Source organism: Onychostruthus taczanowskii, unplaced genomic scaffold (genome assembly GCF_017590055.1).
Source record: "Onychostruthus taczanowskii isolate IOZ18803 unplaced genomic scaffold, ASM1759005v1 scaffold34, whole genome shotgun sequence".
In the NCBI taxonomy this organism is placed as follows: Eukaryota; Metazoa; Chordata; class Aves; order Passeriformes; family Passeridae; genus Onychostruthus; species Onychostruthus taczanowskii.
In genome coordinates this window covers 6075871-6099110 of record NW_024500794.1, presented here as the reverse complement: position 1 = coordinate 6099110, position 23240 = coordinate 6075871, and the positions used below count along the sequence as shown (strand labels likewise).

General features: G+C 38.6%; 1 protein-coding gene across 1 annotated transcript; it reads right to left on the bottom strand.

Annotated features, from left to right (window-relative positions):
• Positions 1–784: 784 nt before the first annotated feature.
• Positions 785–23193, bottom strand: ATG3 (autophagy related 3). Its single transcript, XM_041410873.1, has 12 exons — positions 22994–23193; positions 20296–20337; positions 17106–17155; positions 15880–15950; positions 13991–14098; positions 12371–12420; positions 10365–10446; positions 9820–9854; positions 8937–9092; positions 8180–8307; positions 2699–2767; positions 785–1006 (listed from the first exon to the last, which is right to left on the bottom strand). The coding sequence occupies exons 1-12, from the start codon at positions 23063–23065 to the stop codon at positions 925–927; spliced, it is 945 nt and encodes a 314-aa protein (XP_041266807.1). The 5' UTR covers positions 23066–23193; the 3' UTR covers positions 785–924.
• Positions 23194–23240: the final 47 nt, after the last annotated feature.

The following is a 23240-nucleotide window of genomic DNA, read 5'->3' as shown; positions in this document are numbered from 1 at the left end:
ATGACTATAAATATATGCACAAACATATAAACAGAGACATGATGGTCCTTGCCTCCAAGTTTCATTAATATAAACTTTACATTTTACAGGGCAGAAAGTGGTTGCTAAAGCCTGGATGCCTGTGCAATATCTGAATCCACAAACAACTCCATGCAATTTCATCCCAAGGAGGAAACCACGCTATCACACTGGCAATTAGTATAGCTGAGGCAGACAAATAATCAAGATTGAACGTTGCTCTGCCATAGCAATCTTTTCCCTTTACCCTCAAGCCGTATTTTTGTCAATAAGACTGTTCTTTACTACAAGAGAAATATACTACATAATGAATATCCCTTCTCTGTCTCCTCAAATACTCCATCCCTAGTCTTGCTCAAGTGTAAATCACCTTTCAAAGACTGCTTAGTTACAGTTACTCATTTAAGCTGTAGTCAGACTTTCTTAACAAGACAATCACTTATGTTTTTCATCTTTTAAAATATTCCTCCAGCTAGAGGAAATATAGACATTCATAGCTGGAAAAAAATCCCTCCACAAAGCTCTCAAATGAATTTAAATTGAAGGGGAAAAAATAAACGTGCATTTTTAGGAATCAGTAACAAAGCCAAAACTATTAGGCTTCCACTACAAAAGTAGATTTCAGTTTCTAAAATACACGAAAATTATCTCATGGAAGGAAATTAAGGAATTATGGAGAAAAAAAATCCCACCTCTTAGTGCAGTATCTGTACTGGAATGAAAGTGATTTATTTATATTACACACAGAGATTTTTATTAAAAAGGCTGGTAATGGAACATTTTATTTTAATGGATCAAGTTGATAAAAGATTAGTTACAGAAATTGTGTATAATGTTGTATAAGTCACATGGATGGGTTATTTAAAAAAAGATTTGATAATTAGAGGAACACATCTCTTATTTTAGTTACATCGTGAAGTGCCTTGTGTAGTCGTATTCTATCGTTGGAATGACCGCCTGTACAAATTTCAAGAAAATAAGAAGGTACCTGAGTTTCTTATTAAGGAAAATGTACAAATCCAGCAAAACAAAGCAGAAGTCACACTCAATGGTCTGCTCAGCAGTATTTCTTGCTAATAGGAAAATAATACCTAGCTACTTTAGAGTTAAGAGAGTTGGAGATTAATATTGCAGAACTCTGGTAATTACATCCAATGCTTGACCAAAATTAGACAAGCATTCCTGGTTTAAGTAAATGCAGGGAACCAAGAATGTTTTTCAATATATCTTGCAGACACCACAGAAACATTATCAACTCCACTTACACTCTTAATATTTGTTATTAACAAATGCCAAGGTAAATTCCACCCAGCAAGGCTAATCCCTAGCCACCTTCCTGTAGTTGCAGGGAAAGAAGGTTCCTCTCCTCTGTGTTTTAGGGACTCATATCAGCTCCTATTCTGAGCCATCCTTTGAAAGAGCTCCTGCCTGTTCACAAGGGAAAAAGTACACAGATTAGCTTAAGCAAGCTGAACACTCTGCCTTTGCAGAGAAGAGTTCCCTTGCACATATCACTTTGAAATGCATGTTGGGCCTGAATTTGCAGTCTGGAGTATATTGAATAATTACAATCTTAAAGTCTCTATCCACGTGGGAAAGAGGCAGATAGGGAACTGAAAATTTAATAGAAATCACTACTTTCAACTGACTATTAAGTTACATTGGAACTGGATGTAAGTAAACCCAACTGTTTTGACATAACAGTCTCACAGACCATTTCTTCACTAACAGAAGATAAATGAAAGTGAGTCAAGAAATGTTAAGAATGCCTCAATTTAAGTGATTAAAAAAAAAAAAAAAAAAAAAAAAAAGAAAAAGAAAAACAAGGGGAAAACCCGCTACTTGCAATTATAGGAGGACTAGGAGACTTGAACAACTGTGACAGGCAAGTTATTTTCCAGTTCAATTCCAGTTGCTTGTTGCACAAATTGAGCAAGTTTCAACTCATACAATAAATGAGAATTTTACTGATTCAAGACCTTTAGCTGCTCAGTAATTCCTGCTTATTTGCCCTACAGCAGCAAAGAACACTATTTTGAAAGGACACACTTGCTTTTATCACAGAGGTTGCTCCAGTCAGAAAGTATACCATTGATTCCTACAAAGCATAATTAAGCTCACTCAGCTTCCTGAAAGAAAATTTTAATTGTGAGGCATTTGATATCGATGTTCAGAGTGGATTGATTGATTTTCATTACTTTTTGTCAGCAATGTTGTTTTACTAAGATATTATGCACATGCAGAATAGGGAATAGTGGGACCTCTACACCTTTCAGAAATTAATTTCAGATTAAAATCTAATACAAAAACTGCTCCACTACGCAGTGATTACACTCTGGATAGAGGCTGTGAACCTCCAGTCTCACCCTCCTACACTGGCATCACCTTTTCATGCTCACAGCTACCTCCTTCACACCCTTACAAACAAGGGCTCAATCTTGTCCCTTCAATCCTACCTGCCTTTCCCATTGCTCCTGCCACACACCACCTCATGTTCCCCCAAAAACTTAATGGAGTCTGTTTGCACAAAGGAGCTCATCCCAGCACTCCAGCAAGCGCCACCCCAAGCAGCTATTCACTGCTTTCACACACAATTGTGTTTTAGCTTATGAACCTTGAGGTAACAGACCTTACACTGCAAGAAGTGTCCAAGAATCTGTGTAACAATGAAAAAGGATACATGTGAACTCCAAGTTCTCCCCCACCTTCTGCAACAGTCTCGATTATTTTCTTCATGACTTCTGCATGCCTGAAAAACAGATCAGAAACAAAACATTTTAAGGAACAGGCAACTCCCTCTTCATCAGGACGAATAGGTTTTGTGCAAATTAAATAATTTTGGACCATTACGTTCAGAAGTAGCAAGATGAAATTTTCAGTTTACTGAGAAAGTAAAATAGCAAGAGTAACTGAAAAGTAACATTAAGTGATGAATGTAACATTATTTAACAGCTCCTTACATTCCCATAGAAAGCAAAAAATGTTGTATGCTACAATGTAGACTCAATGTCATACCTGAAATGTATGCTCAATGCAGAGTGCCATGACAGTGAACGCATACTGCTTGACGCCAGTATAACTTTTAATTGCTAAATGCTAATAAAGCCCCCAGGTAAGTCCCTAGAAGGTAATGCTGACCAGCAGCCAGCCACCAGAAGTTCCCAGATGCCCTCTGAAGATGATGTCCAGAAACTGCTGTATCATTTTTAGCTGCCTCTGCTGTACTCAAACTTGTAAAGCTTGAAGAGTTTAAAACACTAAAACAATTAATAGTTTCCTAGGAAAGGCAGATTAACTCAATCCTGCATAAATTCAGAACTATTGCTCTAGGACTGGTTTAGGGTATGGAAACTTTCTCTGGTGGTAACTTGGGTTCTAGAGCAAACCAACATTTTCTAAGCTAGTTTCTTCTTTCTTGTAACTCTATGATTGTAAAGCACTACAGGGAAGGATAAACACTTCTCTGCTCATTGAGTTTTTACATTCTCATCAGTGACATCCCAGACCTACTATGAACCGCACGATATTTGTACACAAAGCTGGTCCTGGCAATGCAACACAAAATTACAGAATAGCCAGGGCTGGAAGAGACTGGTCATCACCTAGTCTACAGCCCTCCTTGCTCAACGAGCAGTCAACCAGAACAGATCACTCAGTGTTGAGTGCTATGACTTGTCTGCTATAGTTTGGTATATCCTTAATGATAAAGACTTCAAAACTTTTAATGACCAGTTACAATTTTAAGTAATGTTCTTGTGTTCAAGGCAGTTCTATCTCATAAACTAAGGGAAGAACATATCAAATCAGAGATGAGAACTACTGTATGTTAAATTATGGTTTATTTATGTACCTTTAACACAAACTCCCAGGTTGTATAATTAATCTTACTTTTATCTCTACTTCAACCTTGTTTTAAATAGAGGATTCTGCAGGTAATCTTCACCAGCGACATAATACAGGGCTATGGGCATCCATATACACAGCACTGCAGGTAAGTGAGCAGTAGTTTAAAACACCCATCCCAAAACCACCAAAGTGCCAGCTGAGAAGGAGGATGAGTGGGAAGCAGAGTTTGCATAACTTTCTGACCATGTCTTGATACCAGTACGTCAATCTAAATAGCTGACCAGCAACTGGCTTTTAGTAATTATGTCCAAAGTTAATCATGCTGCCAGGGGCTGCAAACAAGGAAGGAAACTGTTGCAAAGTTACCAAGACACAATGTAAAGAGGAACACGCAAGTCTGGGGAAATATTAAAGGTCAGCATTTTCATTTACTGTTGGTCTTTGCAAGCCAGCTAACCCTCAGAGCTGATTCCAATTCTGGATCCCCACGATGCCCTGCGGAACACATGCCATTCCAGGTGCCAAGGCCAGCTGCTTCTCTGTAGGAAGCTGGCCACTGCCAAAACTTAAGTTTTGACCTTATGCATAACTGTATTTTTTTACTGGCACAGAATACAGGTCACCATGCAGGCATTGGAAGTCTTTAACAGCATACTGACTCAACTTCATACATCTTAATGACATTTGCTCTTTTCTGTTTTTTAAGAACTATTCAGGTACCTCAAATTCTACAATGGTCACAGAGTAATGGTCATTCTTACTGCCATACAGTTACTCATGAAAAGCTTTGCAGGTGCTTTATAAACTTCATAAAGTTTGTTTCCTGTTTTCAGCCTCCTCCTGTAAAAAAACTTGGAGGAATGAACATAAAATATATAAACACACTACAAAGGAAAGAAATAACTTTTGAAGAAATGTAAGCTAAAATCTCCTATCTAGAAATCTTTCCCTGAAGATATTTAGAGCACATTAGAAGCAAAAAGAGTTTGGAAGCCTATCACTATTCTGAAATGGAGACAAATAAGTCCTTGGAATCAGTGCAAGTAATTATGATTTAATTGTAAACGTGTTTACTAGTTAACCTGTCTGATAGTGCCTTCATAGCACACAAAGAAAAAGCTGAGAATCGTGATTAAAGCAGTTTACAGCAATTAATAAGGAAGTTGACTATGTTCCTCCCAGTACCATAAAAATGCTGACAAGAACTACAACTTGCAGAAGAGCTGTAATATGAACAATTTTCACTAACTACTCAAAATAGAAGCCATCTCAAGTAGCTGACAGTGGGATCCAACTGCTGTTTCTTTCCTTTCTTTGACACCTGACACGAGGATACTCACTTTGCAATAAAAAGGTTTGGAATCATACAACTATCCTACATTACACAATTTCTATAGCATGATGGAAAGCAACAGTAGCAGATATAACTAAACACTCAGAGCTCCTAGCTGAATTAAAAACAAAGCAACAGTTTGGCTATTGGTTTTTATCCAGAAACCCAACCTTCGTAGCTGTTAGCCTTACCAATTTGAAAAAACAGAATAGCTTACTTGGAAAGTAAGAACACATTCTTAAAACCTGCATTTTAGATATGCTGTTAGCCTCTTTCTTCACAGCCTCAACACTACCTTTTAAACTCTTTCCAGTGTTAAGCAGTTGCAGGTCCATGACATCACTTTTTGAGAAGGGCTACAGTTTCCTTCATTTTTAAGACTAGCAACAGACCTGTTTCACTTCAGTATCAATCATCTATTTCATGCTTAAAGCTGAAACAGGTCTCATGATGTAAACCATTCCTTCAAGCATAAGTGTAGATTACTTAAAAAAGGAACTGGCACTTCCCTGGCTTCAGAGAAAGTGAAAACATGACCACAGGGCTCTCACCTGTGAAGAGACTCACTCAGATTCACAGATTAGCAGTGCACTGCTAACACCTCTGCAGAGTAATAACTAAAATTAAGCAAATAAAATTGCAGCCACAGCCCAGTATATATACCATAATTCTACCCAGTCAGTGAGGGCTGTCATGCTGAAATACCTCTGCACCTTTCTTTGTTCTCAGAGTGCCCTCCAAATACCCATCAACAGGAGCTTCTTCCCAAACAATTTACTAGCAAGGCTTCCACAACACAAAGTAAAATTAAATTCTGGCTTCAGGATTTTTTTCCTCCTTTTCTCCTCTTAATCATCTTCCCAGTCAGTCTGCTAAGACCTCCTACATTCCTCCCACTTGACACTCCATCAAAAACACTAGTTGCACAAAAAAAGATGCATCAATTCTTTGTCCAAAATCCTTCGGACAGCAAACAGTAGGACAGTCAAAGACACTAACAGGTTGAGATTAAGACTAGTATGTTCGTACAAGGTACAAGAACACCTTACTGGATTCAAACCAAAGATCTACCTGGTTCTCCTTCCTATTCTATAGTACATGCCCAGTGAAGAGGCTGGAACAAGCACCTCATAAATGCTCTGTCCAAAGCACTACTAGAACTGCATTTCCAGCATACTGCTGGAAATTACCCAGGGACTTTCTTATTCTGAATCCTTCTACTAACTACAGTTTTAATAACCTTGACAATTTTTTATTTCATTAACATACTATGGCTTAAATAAGTACTTAGTTTAGTTAGGTGGTGTGTGCAGAAATTAATCCTTTCTGGCTTTGAAAATGCCAGCAGAGTAGCATTCAATGCCACCAGTTCCACTACTGGAAGAAAACTTAAATCCTATTACTTCACCTCCTGCATCATTCATAGTGAAGGTCACGGATATCATAACGCTCTACTCAGCTTTTTTCAAATATTAAGGGACACAGATTATTCTATCATTTATTATGGGAAAGAGCTTTACAACTTTAGTTATCCCACACAAATCTCCATATATTTTCCAGTTTCAGTCTTCTTTCACCTCACAGACTACAGAACAGATGACCAGAGCTGTACTCCAGTATTCAATATGTGGTGGTCTCACAGATTAACAGAGGCCTTATGTTGTTTTATGTTCTATTCTTTATTATTTGCTTTGCAATTCTTCCAGTTCTGCTTCTTGTATTACTCTTGAGCACCCAGACTGACATTTTCATGTTAGTGCAGACTTAAACCTGATGATTAAAAAACCAAGAATTACTCCACAATTTTCAACTAGACCACTAGAGGGGGAAAAATTACTTCCCAGCACAATGGCTTCTCTGCTCCATACTGTCCACATGTAAGTCTGACTGCTTGGCAAAAGCAAACACTTTTGAAAAGCAGTGGCTAATGAACTGTGAACTGCAAGAAACATGATACACAGATTTACAAAGCATATGAGTATCTATCCTCTTAAGTCCAAAATTAGCCATAAAGTACTTGTTGCAAAGTTCCTTTGCTCTCTTCTCTAAATGCTAAGCCAGAAGCAAGAATGCTTTGAGTCTGTGAAAATGACTACAAGCTTGTCAACAAGTTGATTATTTGACACTCAGCTAGAGACATGGATAGCCTAAGTGTTTGAGTCAAAGGAAATTAAACTGAAACTGGCAATCTGAACTCTAAATTTTTTCTTTTAAACATTTGCAATCATACAAAGAGTATATTTTCTTAAAAGGTAAAGGCCCAAACTTGTACCTTCAGGAACTTCATACTGTCAAGAGGAATTACACTGTTTCAGGTACTGGCTCTGTATCACTAAGACACCTAAAAGGATGTAAGGGCCTACATCTAAGACAGGATGTGCCTTTCAAAGGTCTAGAAGAAATATCTGTGCAGGAAGTTGAACTACAGGCTCCCTATGTCTTGGGTGAGAAACATGGAGAATGGAACAATACCCAGAAAAACCAACTGAGTTTGTCAGCTGTGTTCAACAAATACTTCAGTGTGACAATCAAAGGATCTCTGTTAATCAGTGCATAAGGTAAAGGGGAGCAGGAGATAGTTAACATAAAATAAGAAATTGCTATTTAATGTTCAAATAGCTTTTTCAGCTGCCAAAAGTATATACACTGTACTTCTACTCTCCCCAAAAAGTAAACAAAAGGATAAAACTTTATCTCATGGAATTCTTTTAGTCTGCCATCACCTGGAGTACACAGGGAAGATGAGTTACAAAAGCAAGTTGATCAGAGAAGACAGTGCTAACTGCAGAACACGCTGCACTGAGCACTGGAATGAACTCAGAGAACTGCTGACCCCTTCCTTTCATACTGCCTCAGAAGCTAACAGACCACTAGAGCAGCCAATTGTAGAAATACGTCCAGAAGACCTGAACAAAATCCTTAACAAGAGCAGCGAAGTGCCTTGTACGTGCAGACACTATCAGACCAGAAACAAAGACTTACCTGCATGGATGAACTGAACACATGGGAGGTGGAGGAAGATGAGGATGGTTTTCAATGGTCACTGTTTTTTTGACATGATCTTGACTAATATCTTCATACATATGCTCTACTGTTAAAGGCTGCCGCTGCTAGAGAGGAACAAGGAACATGGGAACAAAAGCATTACTAACAAAGAATCTTGTTCCTTTCTAACATCAGTAACAGACAATGCCCCAAAAATTACAGGCATCTAAAATATAAAGGTTCTGAAGGTACAGTGAAAGAACAGCGTTAAAATCCGTACGGTACAAAAATAGTACTGCACAGATTTTCCTTTGAGCAGCGTAGTCAATGTATTTAAAACCAACTAGGTTCCCTCCTCAGTGTTTGAGCAGTGGGACCTACCCAACTTTAGCTCAAGAAACCTAGTGATTAAAGGGAAGAACTATTCATATATTCCTTTCCTTTTGAAGGAGATGAAAGTACATACCTGCTTACTTGACTGAGTTTACTGGGGTAATTACCAGCTCTACAGTGCTAACAAAAACACCAGTGCCTTCCTCCAAAATACGCTCAGTTATCACGTGCAGTTTTTAGTGAAATTGTTCCAACTTGCTGCAAGTACAATAGAAGTCCTGCCTACAAGCCTATATTGCTTAATGGTTTTCTTAACATCTTTGCCTTTAAATTTCTGTTGTGAATAAGCAACAAAATAGCCTACTCAACACAGTGAGCCTCATTTCACAGAAGTAGGAAAAAAACCCCAACATAGATATACCTCATCATATCCAAATAACCAGAGCCTTGGAGTCTGGTAATATTTGTCATAAGTGATGTAGAGGTCATAGGTTCTAGTCTGTAGAATAGCATCTTCCCCTCCAACATCAACTTTAGTTTTGTTAGCTTCTACAATCTGTCGTGTGTCAAGCGTTGCCTGGTTCAAGGTAAAAATAACAAGATTAGAATAATCTTGCTTGAGTTCCTTCCTTTCCCATCCTAAGTAGTAATGTAAAACTGTTAATAATGTTCTTAAGTGGGCACAAAAACCCCCAACTTATGGTTTGTTTTTATTTCTAAATTAGGAGCATCAGTTTCTCCCCCAACAAGTAGTTTTTGGTTTTATTTTTGGTGATTTTTTTTACTGTTCAAAAAAGGTCTGATTTCTTAAGGAAGTAGGCAGCTATGCTGTTACACCCCCTAACTGCTTTCACAAATAACAGAAAATTCAAATGAAATTCACAAAGCAAAGGTCTCAGTTTGTGCAGGTTCATTAAGACCATAGCATAGTACCACAAATAAAGAGGCCTTCTGTTTTCTCTATAAAAGTGTGATGTATTGGTGTAATCTACTGAACCTACAGGCCACTCATCCTCCCTGTGTAAGCCCCAAGAACCACCACTGCATTTTTTAACTTCTCGTGAATACAGTGCTGTTGGACAAGCACAGCAAAAGGATTAGCAAAACCAAGGAAAATTTCTGTGGGAAAAATCTTTGAGGACCCAAGGGCTCAAGTTAGTGCAGTAGACTGGCAAGACAAATCCATAGGAATCCAAGCTCAGTAATCCTACTACTCATAAGCTTGTTATTTCAGCCATTTATCATTATTTTTACTTTGCTTGTGCTTATATTCTAACAGGCAAGATAGAGAACTGTTCACTCACATCATCTGTCTCCAATAGCCCACTTTCTTCATACTCTGAAAAGAAGACCCATAAAATTCTGTGTTCAGCTTGTAGCCAGTCATGATATTTGTCATTCATAAACAACTACGTTAAAAAAATCGACACGTATCTAAAGAAGTTTTATTCAGGTAACCCTCCCAATCCCCAAACCAGACTATCTCTTTTTAAACACAAATTTGACCAAGACTACAGTAAGTAAGTGGAGCTATACTTCAGCGATTTTATATAGGCAGATTGAGTTTAAGTGTAGGTACGAGGCTGGAAGGAAGCTGTGCTAAATCCCTAATTTATACTTTCTTAGATCTGTTCTGCTACACAATTTTCCAATCACTAATATTCAGTCAGGTTTTCAGCAAACAAGTTAGAGTAAACATATCAATAAAACCATACAATGATGCTAAAGAGCACAGGCCTAGTGAAATTTTCAGCATGAATTCCTTGCAAAGAATGAGTGGTGTTTTAGAGTGTACTACCTTAGTTAAAGACCTGAAATACAATATGTCCTACTTAAGTTAAGGAAATACCTTCCATGTCTGCAGCTTCTCCTTCATCTTCCTCGTCATCATCTTCACAAGATGCTGAACACTCTGGTATTTTTATATTATCCTTTAGAAGTTAAATTGAAAATACTGCTTTAATGACTGTTGCATCTACATAGCCTAACAGCCCCAAAAAATTGAAGGTGTTAAGTCCAGTCAACACATTCAGTGAGCCAGAAAGATAATTTCTGAAATATTGAGGACTACACTGAACTCAAATATTTGCTTAATAACTCATCCTTGTTTCAAAGTCCTAATATGACATTAGAACTTCGTTTAAAAAGTTTTCCTTTCACTTTGCAATCTGGAATGATTTAATCCCTAAACAAAGAAAAGCAACCATCGTGTTAAACAATCAAGAGATCCACTTATCTCAAATGAAAGGCAGTAACTAAACAGCTAAGACTAAACATCTTAGGTTAAGATTTTTTTAAGTTCTAACCCACAGCCAACTGTGCAGCAGTTATCATAAAGTATCTCAAGGAAGGGACCCATAAGGATGATCGAGTCCAACCCCCTCCTCTTGGTGGGACTACATAAACTCTATTATATGACTAAAAGTATCACCCAGTTTCACAGACTCTGAGCCCTGTCCAGTTCCATAATTGTTTTAAACCACAAGACAGTCACAAAAGGTATCACATTTTGATATAATTCTGCAACACAAGAATTACAGTTCAACAGAAACAAAGACAGCACAAGCCCACAGGTAACTTTTGGGCCTTGCATAGCATAGAATCCAATGAACAACTCCAAAGAAATTCAGAAACTAAAGGTCTCAATTTACAGAGATTTCATAAAGATTTTAGGAAAATACTCCAAATAACTACTACAGTTAGAAGCTCCTCTAATTCTGAGCATCAGGTGGCTGACTGTTCATTAAAAAAACCCAAACCACCAAAACCAGTAAAAAACTAAGTGACAAAGTGCATTGTCAAACAGAACATCAGCAGGAAAGAGCTGTCCTCCTGGACTGGACCTACGACCAAACAAGTTTTTCTACACACAGTAGAGATAAAATCCAGTGCAAAGCACACAACAGCAGTTATGAATCACAGGAACAATCTGCAAGTATTATGTTTTGCAGAAAAAGTTATCAACTTTAGTCATCCCTTGAGTATTTCTTCCACTCTCATGTTACTGACTTGTAAAAAAGCAGTATTTTTACTATATTCAGCAAAGTCATTTGGAATACCTGCACTTCACTGTTCATCAAATTGATAGCATTTCTGGAGCTGTTTATAATTATGCAGTAGCACAGGGTAGCCCATTTTTCCCCCCTAATTTTTAGAATCCAAAGCTTCTTGGATGCTCACAGCCCACAGACAGAACTCCCCATACAAACTCATCTTTAAAAGTATTTTGTGTCTCTGTCACTTTCTTCATGTTTCTTAAACATGTTAGCCAATACATTAGCATTTCAAGTACTCCCTGAGGACTTAAGTTTCAGGTTTGTTTCCTGCTGAAGTGACTTTTTGGACACATGCAGAAACTGAGGACTACATAACATGTATACATTTAAACAAATAAAGTTCTTCTACACTGAAGGGCATAAACCTGTCAAACTGGACCAATGTGCTAGAAGTCTGCTTGCTGTAGTTGAAGATCACAAAGAAACACTTTACATTCCCATATTACTTTTCAACATAAAAATTTCTTTACATTGGATTTCCAAACATTGTCTTGAAACACAAATGTGTGACATCAGTGTAAACAGAAGTTAATTTTCAGTTTGTAGAAGCCTGGCACAGGAGCACACTGGCTAAAGACATTAAAAAGACAAATGCCTCAGTAAACACAGCGATAAGGAGATGCACATGCTTAGACTAATATCACAGGCTCTGAGGTTCAATGTACCTCTGCAAAACTACTTGTGATGAAGTGTAATTTAATCTTTCACAGGGAGTACTGCAGTACTAGATTGACACTGGTAAAACTACTATTACCTTCAGGTCTGTAACAAAGCAACAGAAAAATTTAGAAACAAGCACCTTACTGTCTAGTGTGATCTCCTTAACTGCTTCTGTTGCACCCACTATACCTGTAAATTGAACAAGAAGCTTGTGTTAAAAAAGCTTGGTTCTTGGTTAGAGAACAGCATAGAAAGAGTTTGCAAGGATTTCAAAAGCAGTGTCTCATCTTTCCAAGTCTCACCTCAAGAACCTTGAGAGGCTGTTCATTCAGAATTGGTAACATAGTGCAGGACGTCCCTATGCAAACCACACCAGTAACACAGAGCACTACGGCACAGATGTGCCACGTCTTAAAAAGTCCGTGATGGAAGTCTGCAAATTTGGACTTCTATTTTAAGGTATTTTTGCATAAAAGTGAATTCAGGAGAAGCAGTCACATCACAAAAATGAAATTCAACTTCATGAAAAAGGCAGGCATTTATGAGTATTTCTGAGGTTCCTGAAAGCAATGACACAGCAAAATGTAGCACAGCACTCAATGCTTTTAGCTGAGGGGAAGTGTGGATATAAAACCACATCAAATCATGGAAGTTTCCAATCTTGAGATACTCCCCATCAGCCTCCTGGTTCTTACTGCAGTTCTCACACAATACCTTTTGGGATACATGCCAACATTCTGCTTTGACAGAGTACATTTGTCTGATTAACTCTTCAGCTGTGGAAACAGATTTTATCTCATTTGACAGCATTTAGAGACCTGGTGAGGTTTGGCCAGGGTGTTACAGCTGTGCTGTACTGTATGGTGCCCAAACCAGTCAACTCTAAAAGGAAAAAAACCTGGCAGAGGAGTCTATTCACAGGAGGGATGGATACTGCACACTTAATTCAACGACATGACAAAGCTATTCCAAATTATTTCTTTGGTGTGGGGGCATTCAGTTATGAACTATGATACCTTTAAGAATTGCCAATGATGAAAAATGTATGCCTACAGAAAAAAAAAGCATCATCTCCAAGCCTTTTCCTCCCCACCCTGGCAAACCATTTAGAGAACTTTCTCTACATTATAGCAAAAAAATTTACACCAAAGAAAGTAAAGACTTAGAGAAGTACTTTTGGAAATGGTGGAGGAAGCATCACTGAAGGACTGAATTGTATTAACACAGGATGGAACATCATGAAACAGATTAAAACTAATATAATTGCCAATTAGAAAAAAACAGAAGTATTTTTAAGACACTGTGCTAGAAAATCCAGTGAGATAAGATTCATATAAGCAGTATTTTTTAGACTTCTTTATAAACACAAGCTCATTTAAGGGCTTATTGTAAAATAGGATCATCTTCCACTCTCATCTCTGTACTTAACATCTTTCTTTTTAGTACAGCATCCACAATTTAAACTAACACCATCTTCACAGGATTTCCTTAGTCAGAAATGAGTACTACACAGCTCATATTTTAAAATAAATTCTTAGAACTTTAGTGTCATCATCTCTGAAAAGAAGCCTGTTTCAAGCATATACAGCCACACAGTTAAACACTGTGTACCAATCAGATGGGTAGCTGATAATTAACTTCTTTCCTCCAGGCTGCATATTGGTACACAGATGTGTATTTCAGAAAGAATTTACTTTCTAAGAGTGGAAACTGAAAATCAGGTTGCCAAATGCAAAGCCTGCAGCAAGACCTTGAATACCTGCATTGTGGAAAGTGTCCACCCATCCCCCATCACCATCGTCTTCTTCTATAATTGCCTCCTGCTCGTCTGAGTATTCCATCTGCTTACACCTTTTATAGCACGGCACTACAAGAAATGACAAAACAAAAAGAATGCAGTCAGTCATTCTTCTACAAAACCAGACTGGAGCATGATATTGTCCTACAAGGCCTTCTAAAATGTGTTCTTTCATATATCCCTATTTAAGGAATCCTAAGGCTGTATTTCAAATGCAGAAGTTTGAACTTCCAAAAATATGCTGATATGCTGTACCGTCTACAAGGCCTTCTAAAATGTGTTCTTTCATATATCCCTATTTAAGGAATCCTAAGGCTATATTTCAAATGCAAAAGTTTGAACTTCCAAAAAATATGTTGATATGCTGTACCACATATTTTACTTAATGTAAAATACAACTATTGCTGTAGCCTTAGAAGTTCATCTTTCTATTAAATATTAGAGCAGTTTCATGCAATCTCTTAAGGATTAGAAAAGAATTAATTTCTCATTTGCTAACAACTGGAGAGAACCTCTAAGTTTTCTTCACACTGGTAAGCAACTAAGGACAACTTTGCCTGCATTCTCATCAGTTTTCCAAACTCATTTAGGCTCTAGAATGCTGCTAAAAGTTTGCAGCAGCTACTTATGCAATACAATAAGTATGCTTAATTATAATTTAACATTTAGAAGGTAAGAATTCAAATGATATTAAGAACAACTTCTGTCATATGCCATTACAGAACCATTTAAATAGAGATTTGCATAATGTTTTCAGAAAATAGTCAAAGAAAGACTGAATATCTGTTCAAGGCAAAGCAGGCATTTTCCAATAGTGTAAACAAGCACTATGTAGAAAATGCTCCTTCCTTTTCTATTAATATGGAGAACAATAGATCCGCTGCATGAAGTGCAGCATTTGAAAACTGCTCTTTAACCTTTCAGAAAGGGATAAAAGAGGTGTGAAAGTCAAAGTGAAGTCATCCAAAGACTTCTAAAATGAGGTCTGTAAGATGGTTCCCAGTCTCAACTACAGCCCACAACTTTTACTCAGGTGGGAGGCCAATGTTACACCAGCAGCAGGAAGCACATTATTTTGGAATGTGATCAAGAGGATCAGAGCAATGAGGAACCTCAGTAGTGACAGGAAAAGAAACAAAGCAGATCAACTGGCTATCAAACCATGAGGCCCATGTCAGGAGAATGTCCACTGTTACTGTAGTAATTTTCTCATGATAGTGCACTGCAAGACCCCAAAAGCCAGCAAGGAAAATCCAAGTATATAATACAATCCTCTGCAGGCAAAAATTTCCTCAGGCTTACTGCTAATGCTTCATCTAATAGCTTTGACACATTTTGATACAAGATCTTTCATATTTCCCCATAATTGTAGCAAAATGTTATCCTTCTTATCCATTAAAAAGTATCACCACATGTATAAGATTGTGTTTATATGATTCTAATTGACAAGGGCATTGACATTAACTACGTACTTGAATTAGAAGCATCAGTGTCAGCATAAAAAAACATTTTGAGAACTCTTTAATAGCCTGAGTTTCAAAGGAAAATAAACATATCTTCATTTTAGACACTGAATATGAGTTGAAGCAAAGACAGACAAAGAAGTTTAAATATTTAAAGTTCATTTACCCTTTATCAAGGCAAGCTTTATGTCTCACATAAAGCTCTACTATAAAGTGGTCTAAGAACAAGAATTTAGGAGGGCAGGAAAAACTTCTTAAATGTTGCAAAGCCAGAGCACCCGAAGTGTAAGGTATTTGCTTCCCCTATGAACACAATCGGTACAGCTGACAGCACAGGCAGCCAGATTGTCAATTCTAAGAATGCTGACATTTAAATTTCAGGCTTACCATTTTTAGTTACCAGAAACTGTTTGTCTGTTGGCAGATAAGCTTTGACTTTTAGTTCTTCTCCTGAAGCCCTGTAAAATGAAGCGCACCATTAGAGAATTTGATGACCTGCAAACAAAAGAACCTTTCTATTTTCACATTGTGTCAGGAATATTTTATATAATTCTCTTGACCTATTCTCAGAATTGGTTTGCTATGACTTTACTCTTCCCTATATACATTTGGTATGGTGTTAGAAAGCTTGGCCACCCCTAACTGTTCTGATCAACACCATTTTATGCCTCAAAAAACCTTCATCCTGAGATGGCCAAGCAAAGGTGGATTGACAAAATAATCTATTCTATACAAAATTTGCTAGGATCAGCAACAACAAAGTAGCAAATGTCTGAAGAAAGCAGCTTCAGAAAAGCAAAAATAGACCTCTATAAATACAAAATCTGTCCATGGTCACTAGTGCTTAAGTACTCTTAATTTCAGATTATTCAAGCCTTTGCCTTCACCTTGAGTAGTTTTTGGTTTGAAATAAGAGTAACATTCTAAATAGCCCATTCCAAAATGCTGCTAGACTCAACATCATGTTTTCTCTGAAGGAGATGGCAAAGGGGCAGAGAAACAATGATTCAAACATAGTAATTTTTCCTTCAGCCATTCGAGGCTCAGTACAGAGCCAAGACCCTGATGATACCAACTGCACAGACAATGCTCATTTAGGAGCAGTTTCATAATGCAAGACACCAGTAAAACATAAGGAAGCACCTTATTTGCACCCTTACTGTGCACAAAACAGAAGGGATTTCTAAGGGCAATCACTGCACAACATGAACTGCTGTGAGCTAACTTGAATATATTTATTAACAAATGCTTGTCAAAATATACCATTTACAGCTACTGCCTAGCAATTCCAGTTGCACATGGCCTTTACTTTTTCAATCACCAAGACAAACCTGGGGAGACATGCTGCTACTGCAGCTAAGCACTAAAAGCATTCACAGTATATGACAGATTATTTCCCCTAAAACCTCAGGAAAACAAACAAAAAAAACCCCCAGCAAATCCTCATCTCAACTACTGCTGTACGACAATCAGTAAGCTCTATAGAGCCGTCATAAAAGTTTTACTGGAAAAGTACACTTATGCTCTGACAACTGTATGGCTAAATCCAATGGAAACAGACCAAAGCCCAGGCAAGAATGCTAGCTTTCTACAGTTCTTTCAATTTTCCTTACCATTGCCAAGTAGGACAGTGGTGAACTAAGTGGTCTCCAGCTGCAACGAACTGTTAAGGCAGGAAAAAAATTACTTTTACACGTGGCCAAAGATAACAATCTCCATTTTTTTCTCAGCATTAGTATTTCAGTTCCACATCCCTTTGATCAATTAACTGTGTAATTAGCAAATGTTACAATCAGCTTGATGCTTTATTTTAATCCCATATCTCAGCTAACCATGAAAATGCAAAGATTAAATCAACTTCACCTGAAATGCTTACTAAGCACCATAGCAAATTCAGTGTTTCAAAACCTGTGATACTACCTTCCAGTCTAGTAAGAACCAAAATAGTACCTGGACCTAGTAAGACTATTTACTTTGTAATAAATAAATAATTTTTATTTGCCACTATTCAAACTTTTGCAAAGATAATAAAGAGCTTAATGTAAAAAAAAAAAAAAAAGTTTAATTCTCTTTCCTTGTTCAAGACAATTTTGCAGTAAGAAAAGCAAGACCATCAATCCACTGAATCAGTGAGAGAACTGCAACAAAGAAATAAAGAGCAGAGATTTTATATAATGACCATCACTATAATAGCTGACCACTGATGTAAACTAAAAGTGGATTACCACTTAGTACACTACAAATCTTATCAGCAACTTGGTTCTGAAGAAATAAGTTTTTAAAAATATTCACTCTGCTTGTTCTTAGTATCAAAGATAAAGCCTTTTATAAAATTGCATTACTAATTCAAAGTGTTACTGTCATGTTAAACTTGCCAGCAATGTCATGTGTGTACAAACTAAAAGTTCATGCAGCAAAGCCTAACCCTCTGGGCTTGTCTTTGTACACATAAACTGAGGAAGGCAAGCCTGCACTCAAGTGATTTTTGTGGCCTTTGCAGCACTCCCTTTGGAATATGAGGTGCACAGCTATTGCTACAGGTGCTCTCGTCTCGAAGTGCCAGTTTCCCTCCCCAGCTGCCCAGAGCTGCTGCAGTGTGATGTAACAGGCTTGCAGCAGGTCACAGCCATTTCCCCATCACGTCCTCCGAGGCAGGCGGGTGAGCGCGGCACAGAGCGCCACAGCGCGCTGCACACGGATTAACAGGCTTCATCTCTGCTTCTCTTTCTACTGTTTTCAACAGAAACCTCCAGCAAAACTGAATCCTTTACAAAACCCCAGCAAACCCTCCCAATACACAGGGAAATTTATTTAAAACTCATTATCTCTTACATAATAAACATAAATGAAATTCCAGAGTTATTTAAAATTCTCTGTTCAAGGAATTGGAACTCTGTTTGTGACAGCAATGTTGAGATGTATTACTAAAGATGACAAAACAGTGTAGTTTGTGGGTCTAACAGATACAGAGCCCTAAAACAGCATTTGAAATTTCATCTATTTTTTTCATCTGAGGCAGCAAAATTATCTCGCTGGTTTCACTTTCTATTTCTCAAGCACTGATGCTACCTCATATCTGAATCAGTATTGGAAAGCAGGAGGAGATCAATTTTAGGACATCTTATTTCTAGTCCTGAAGAGAATGATTTTAACAATTTCCCTCTATTTACACACATAATTAAAACAGGTGTCATCTTTTGGAGGTATTAACTAGTAAGAACTCATGACGGGCAAGAATTTTTGAAAATAAATCAAGTGCACAGATAAGTGAAAAAAGGGGGTAGGTGTTGAGTTTGATGAGTCATCTTTAGTCTTAATTTATTCATCCTCAGAGACAAGCCACAAAAAATCTATACACCAGTTAGTGTCTCAGACTAAAATACAGCTTAAATTACCCAAGAAATCCAAACTCATGCAAAGACAACATCCCAGTGTCATCATTCTTCTTTAGCAACCGTTCCTATATAAAGACTGTCCAAGGGGTAACCAGCAGGTCCATGCTCCAGCTTCATCTAAATTTACCAAAAATTTAATCTTGCTGCACAACTGGTTCCCTTGACTACTGTTTTGAAGGATCCAATTTATTCATCCCAGCAGCATCTAACTTGACACAGAGGACATGGACTATTCATATTCCTAGTGGTGTTTAAAGGCTGCAAACTGTTTCATGTAATACAGTGTGCTTCTTGCTATGTTCTATAGAAGATGCCTTTTCTTACAACACTACTGCAAATTCTTCTCCCATAAACCACAGAGGGATTAAGTACAGGTAGAACACTTGTCCACACTTTCTCTGTTATTCTAGTTAATATACAATAAAGACCACGTATTATTGCTTAACATATATGAATATTTAAATACACACATACATACAGTTATCAGAACAGAACACCATGTTGCTAAGCCTGTTTTTCTGTGTGGTACTTCTGTGTCAGAGGGAGAGAATGAGTGTTTGCTTGCCAGGGCAACACAGCAGAAAAATACAGGCACCAATATTAGGAAAAGTACTTCTGTCCACATTATCTACCTTCATCAGTCATCATTTGTTCCATTTTTTTTTCCATCTCATCTTTACAATTTTTTATGGCTTCATTTTTCTTTCATTCTACCTAACAGTCTTGACACTGTTTTATTAGAACTCTGTAAAGACGAAGTTTTTGCAGATCAATAGCAGTTCAATATTGAAAAAGTGTAGGGGGAAGTTAAAATAGCTCAACACAGCCAGTGTTCTTACTGTTCCAGGAAAAAAATCCAGTTTATTGCTCTTTGCACTGGAGTTCTTAAAAAAATACAACTGCTTGGCAGCAATTCAAAATACAACCAGCCTAAAGCAGCCTATAGAGAAGAAGAGGGAAAAATAATAATCATTGGATACACGGTGTGGACAAATATATGTAATGATCTTCACAGAGCCTTGGAAGGAATAAAAACAGAGGTAAGCAAAGACTGTTCAAAGATAAAAGCTCCCCTTCAAGTTCCTCAGAGAAAAGAAACCAATACATTCCTACTTCAGTCCTGAACTCCCATGACAAATGGAGCTGTTGACCCAGCTTCTTTACAATCTTTTCACAGCATAATAGAGGAAAGAAGCATCCCACATTCACATGCCTAATGCCATCTCAGGAGAAATTATGTTGATCTACTTTAATCTGTAGAATAAAAAAGGCCACTTAGAAATTTCACTTTGTGGAAATTGTTTCAAGAAGCAATAATTGGCAAAGACATGATCTGTTTAACACGGTTATTTTGCATTAAAAAATGCATCATTACTTCCAAAATAAATTTAAGTTTCTAAATACTTACTTCTTCAGGTGTAATTACTCCAGTTTCTTTAAACTTGGACTCCTGCAAGAGAAAAGTTTAGAAATTTTGAGAACTACTGACAGATCAACACAATCCACTTTACTGGAAAGACAAACATCTTCTCTGCTCTCATTTTGCAATTAGCTCTGTCCAGAGATCCAAGAAACAGCCTGGAGGAACCTCTGCCACGACTGACAGTCAACTTACATCAGAAAATAAGGAAGGAAGGCTCCCCAAAATTACTTGTTGCAAAATATGAGCTGTTGCGAAAAATTATCACCCATACAAACTAATTTTTTTGTTACTGCAAATTATAGCAACAATGAAGAAAACATGACTGGCACTCAGTATTACATTTGCCATTAAGAAACAGAATTGCAGTTGGAATCAGTGATCCTGTCGAGGACTCCAGAGTTCTAGGCACTGAACAGCACTGCAGTGCATCAATATGAGGTTTGCAGTTAAGTAAAGTCACAAATGAAAGACCAAACCAACTGTGCTCAGGGGTAAAAAAAGTTAAATACAAAGAGTTAGTAATATAGTCTCTTTTAATGCCCATTTCTGTGCTGTCATCATGCACCCCATGGAAACAGGCTCAGGTTTTGCATATTGTTGTGGGGAGCTCCGTGTATGAAAGAACAGATGGTGAGCAGCACCAGACTTACTCCGCATGGAGAAATGAAGTACTTTAGCATTAAAGGCAACACTTATGAAGCTTAAGGATAACACATCTTGTGTCATACTCAAATCTAGACTGAGTGTGTTATGTTTTGACTTCTGGTTGTTTGTTTCTTCAGAAAAGCCTCAAGTACCAAGGTATCCCACTGTTCCCCAGCATTCGAGCTACTCAAAACCTGCTTTTGAAAGAGAAGACAACTTCATCCCTGGCATAGCTGACTTCTTGCCCTAAGCAGCCTATTTTTTCCCCCTATCTAGACTAAAAGCATCAATTGAACATGTCTTGCTCCCAGCCACAACTTCACCATATTCAACCAGCCAGAAAACACTGAATAAAAGCAGCCCCAGCTACACTTGGGTGTTTGCATTCCTTCCCCCAGTCTGTGCTATCACCTGTGCTACAGAAAATGACAGGAGCACACTTGTTTCACAGGTACTGATCACTGCCTTTCTGCCTCAGTCCTAGGGAAGATACACCTAAGAACAAGATAAAGACAAGGAAAACAGCAGCTCTACAAACACTGTAACATCATTATATGCCAGGTGACTGAAATCAAAGTAATTTCAATTGCTATAAAACTCAGAATCCTCAATAACACATTGTGCAACACCACAGTGCAGACAACTTACTGGTTCCCCTCAAAATGAACCATAAGCAGTAGTGAACATGCACAAACTCGTGTCTCTGTAATTACAGAAAGAAAACAGGTAAAATACCCATCCTTTTTTCCCTGAGGGTAAATAGTTCATTTTTCCATGTAAGTAAATTCTTCAATTGTGAGAGACAAAGGTTTAGTTTCTTTCAAAAATTACTAAGTTGGAGTATTTATTTCGCCCTCGTAAAGGGAACATATACACACAATATCAACACCTTCCATTTCTGGAAGGTTCCACTCCTGCCTCCTCCCAGTAATGCATCTGGAGACATGGATTCATCCACTATTACACCAGCTGTGCAACAACAACTCACTTCACCTTCCCGTGGCACAACTCCACTGCAACCCATACATTTCACATTGGTGAACAACTCCAGGCAGGTGCACTATCCAGACAAGAGCATCCCAAACACCACAGAGGAACAAGTTCAATTAATAATTGACTGTCCCTGCTATCTACGCAGAGAAGTAAGCTGCAGGGTGCAAAGCACATAAAAGGTCAAACCACAAAGCCACAGGCAGAGAGATTGTTGTCATGAGCAAGTGTTTTTTTCAAAAGCACGCAGAAGCATCAAAATCAGTAGTGGACAAACTGCTGCCAAGTTAAGCACTCACACACAAATTTGGGGTTTCTATAAAAAAATGCTTGCAAATAAGAGTCGGAGAATGGGATGTAGTCTAACAACTGCAGAAAAGCATAACTTGTTTCTACCTAAATATGCAGTAACAGGAAATATAACAGATATGCTGTCTACTTTTATAATGACCCAATGGCTCATTTCTGCTGTTCTCAGCTACTTTGGTGCACAGAGGCTTGTATTAATACTGTAATTCTGACACAGGAATAAGCTGTGCAATGTAAAACCTGTTCACCCAACGAAGGTGTGTGGCTAATTTTGTTGTTTTGGTTTGGATTTTTTTATGTCAGCTGAAAAAGTTGCCCTTTACCCAAAATAACCATTGCAACGCAATTCCTGAAACCAGGCTCAAGCCTCTCTGTACGCTCGGATTTCAATTCCGGGACACACAACCACGTAAAACTTTCGTGATTTTAACAGAAAACGACAACACATTTAAGTAATTCCCGGAGAAGCAGGAGCAGCAACACCTGTTCTTCGAGAGGCCGCCCCTCCCAGGGGGATGCTCCCCCCTCTGCGGGATGAGCGCCAGCCGAGGCTCCCCCATCCCCTCCGGACCGGAGCGGGATGAGGGCCGACGGCTGTGCCGGCACGCCCAGCACCGCGCCCTTCCAGACCCGCAGCTCCTCGGGCCCGGCCAAGGGCACCGACAGCCGGGGCTCACGCAGGGACGTGCGGCCACGGGTGCCCCTCCTCCCCATCCCAGCTCCCGCGCAGGACCGGCACCTTGAGCACGGGCGTGAGGTACTCGGCCACCTCCAGGGCCTTCCCCTTCACCGTGTTGATGACGTTCTGCATTGCGGCGGACGGACGGACGGGAGGGCGGACGGACGGACAGCGGCCGCGCCCCCGCCCTCAGCACGGCGCTCCCGCGGCCACCACCCACGTGACCCTCCCCTCACGTTCCCTCCGCCCCCCGTCGCACGCGCGTGACGACGCACGGTGCGCGCGCAGGGCGGGAAGGCGGGGCCGT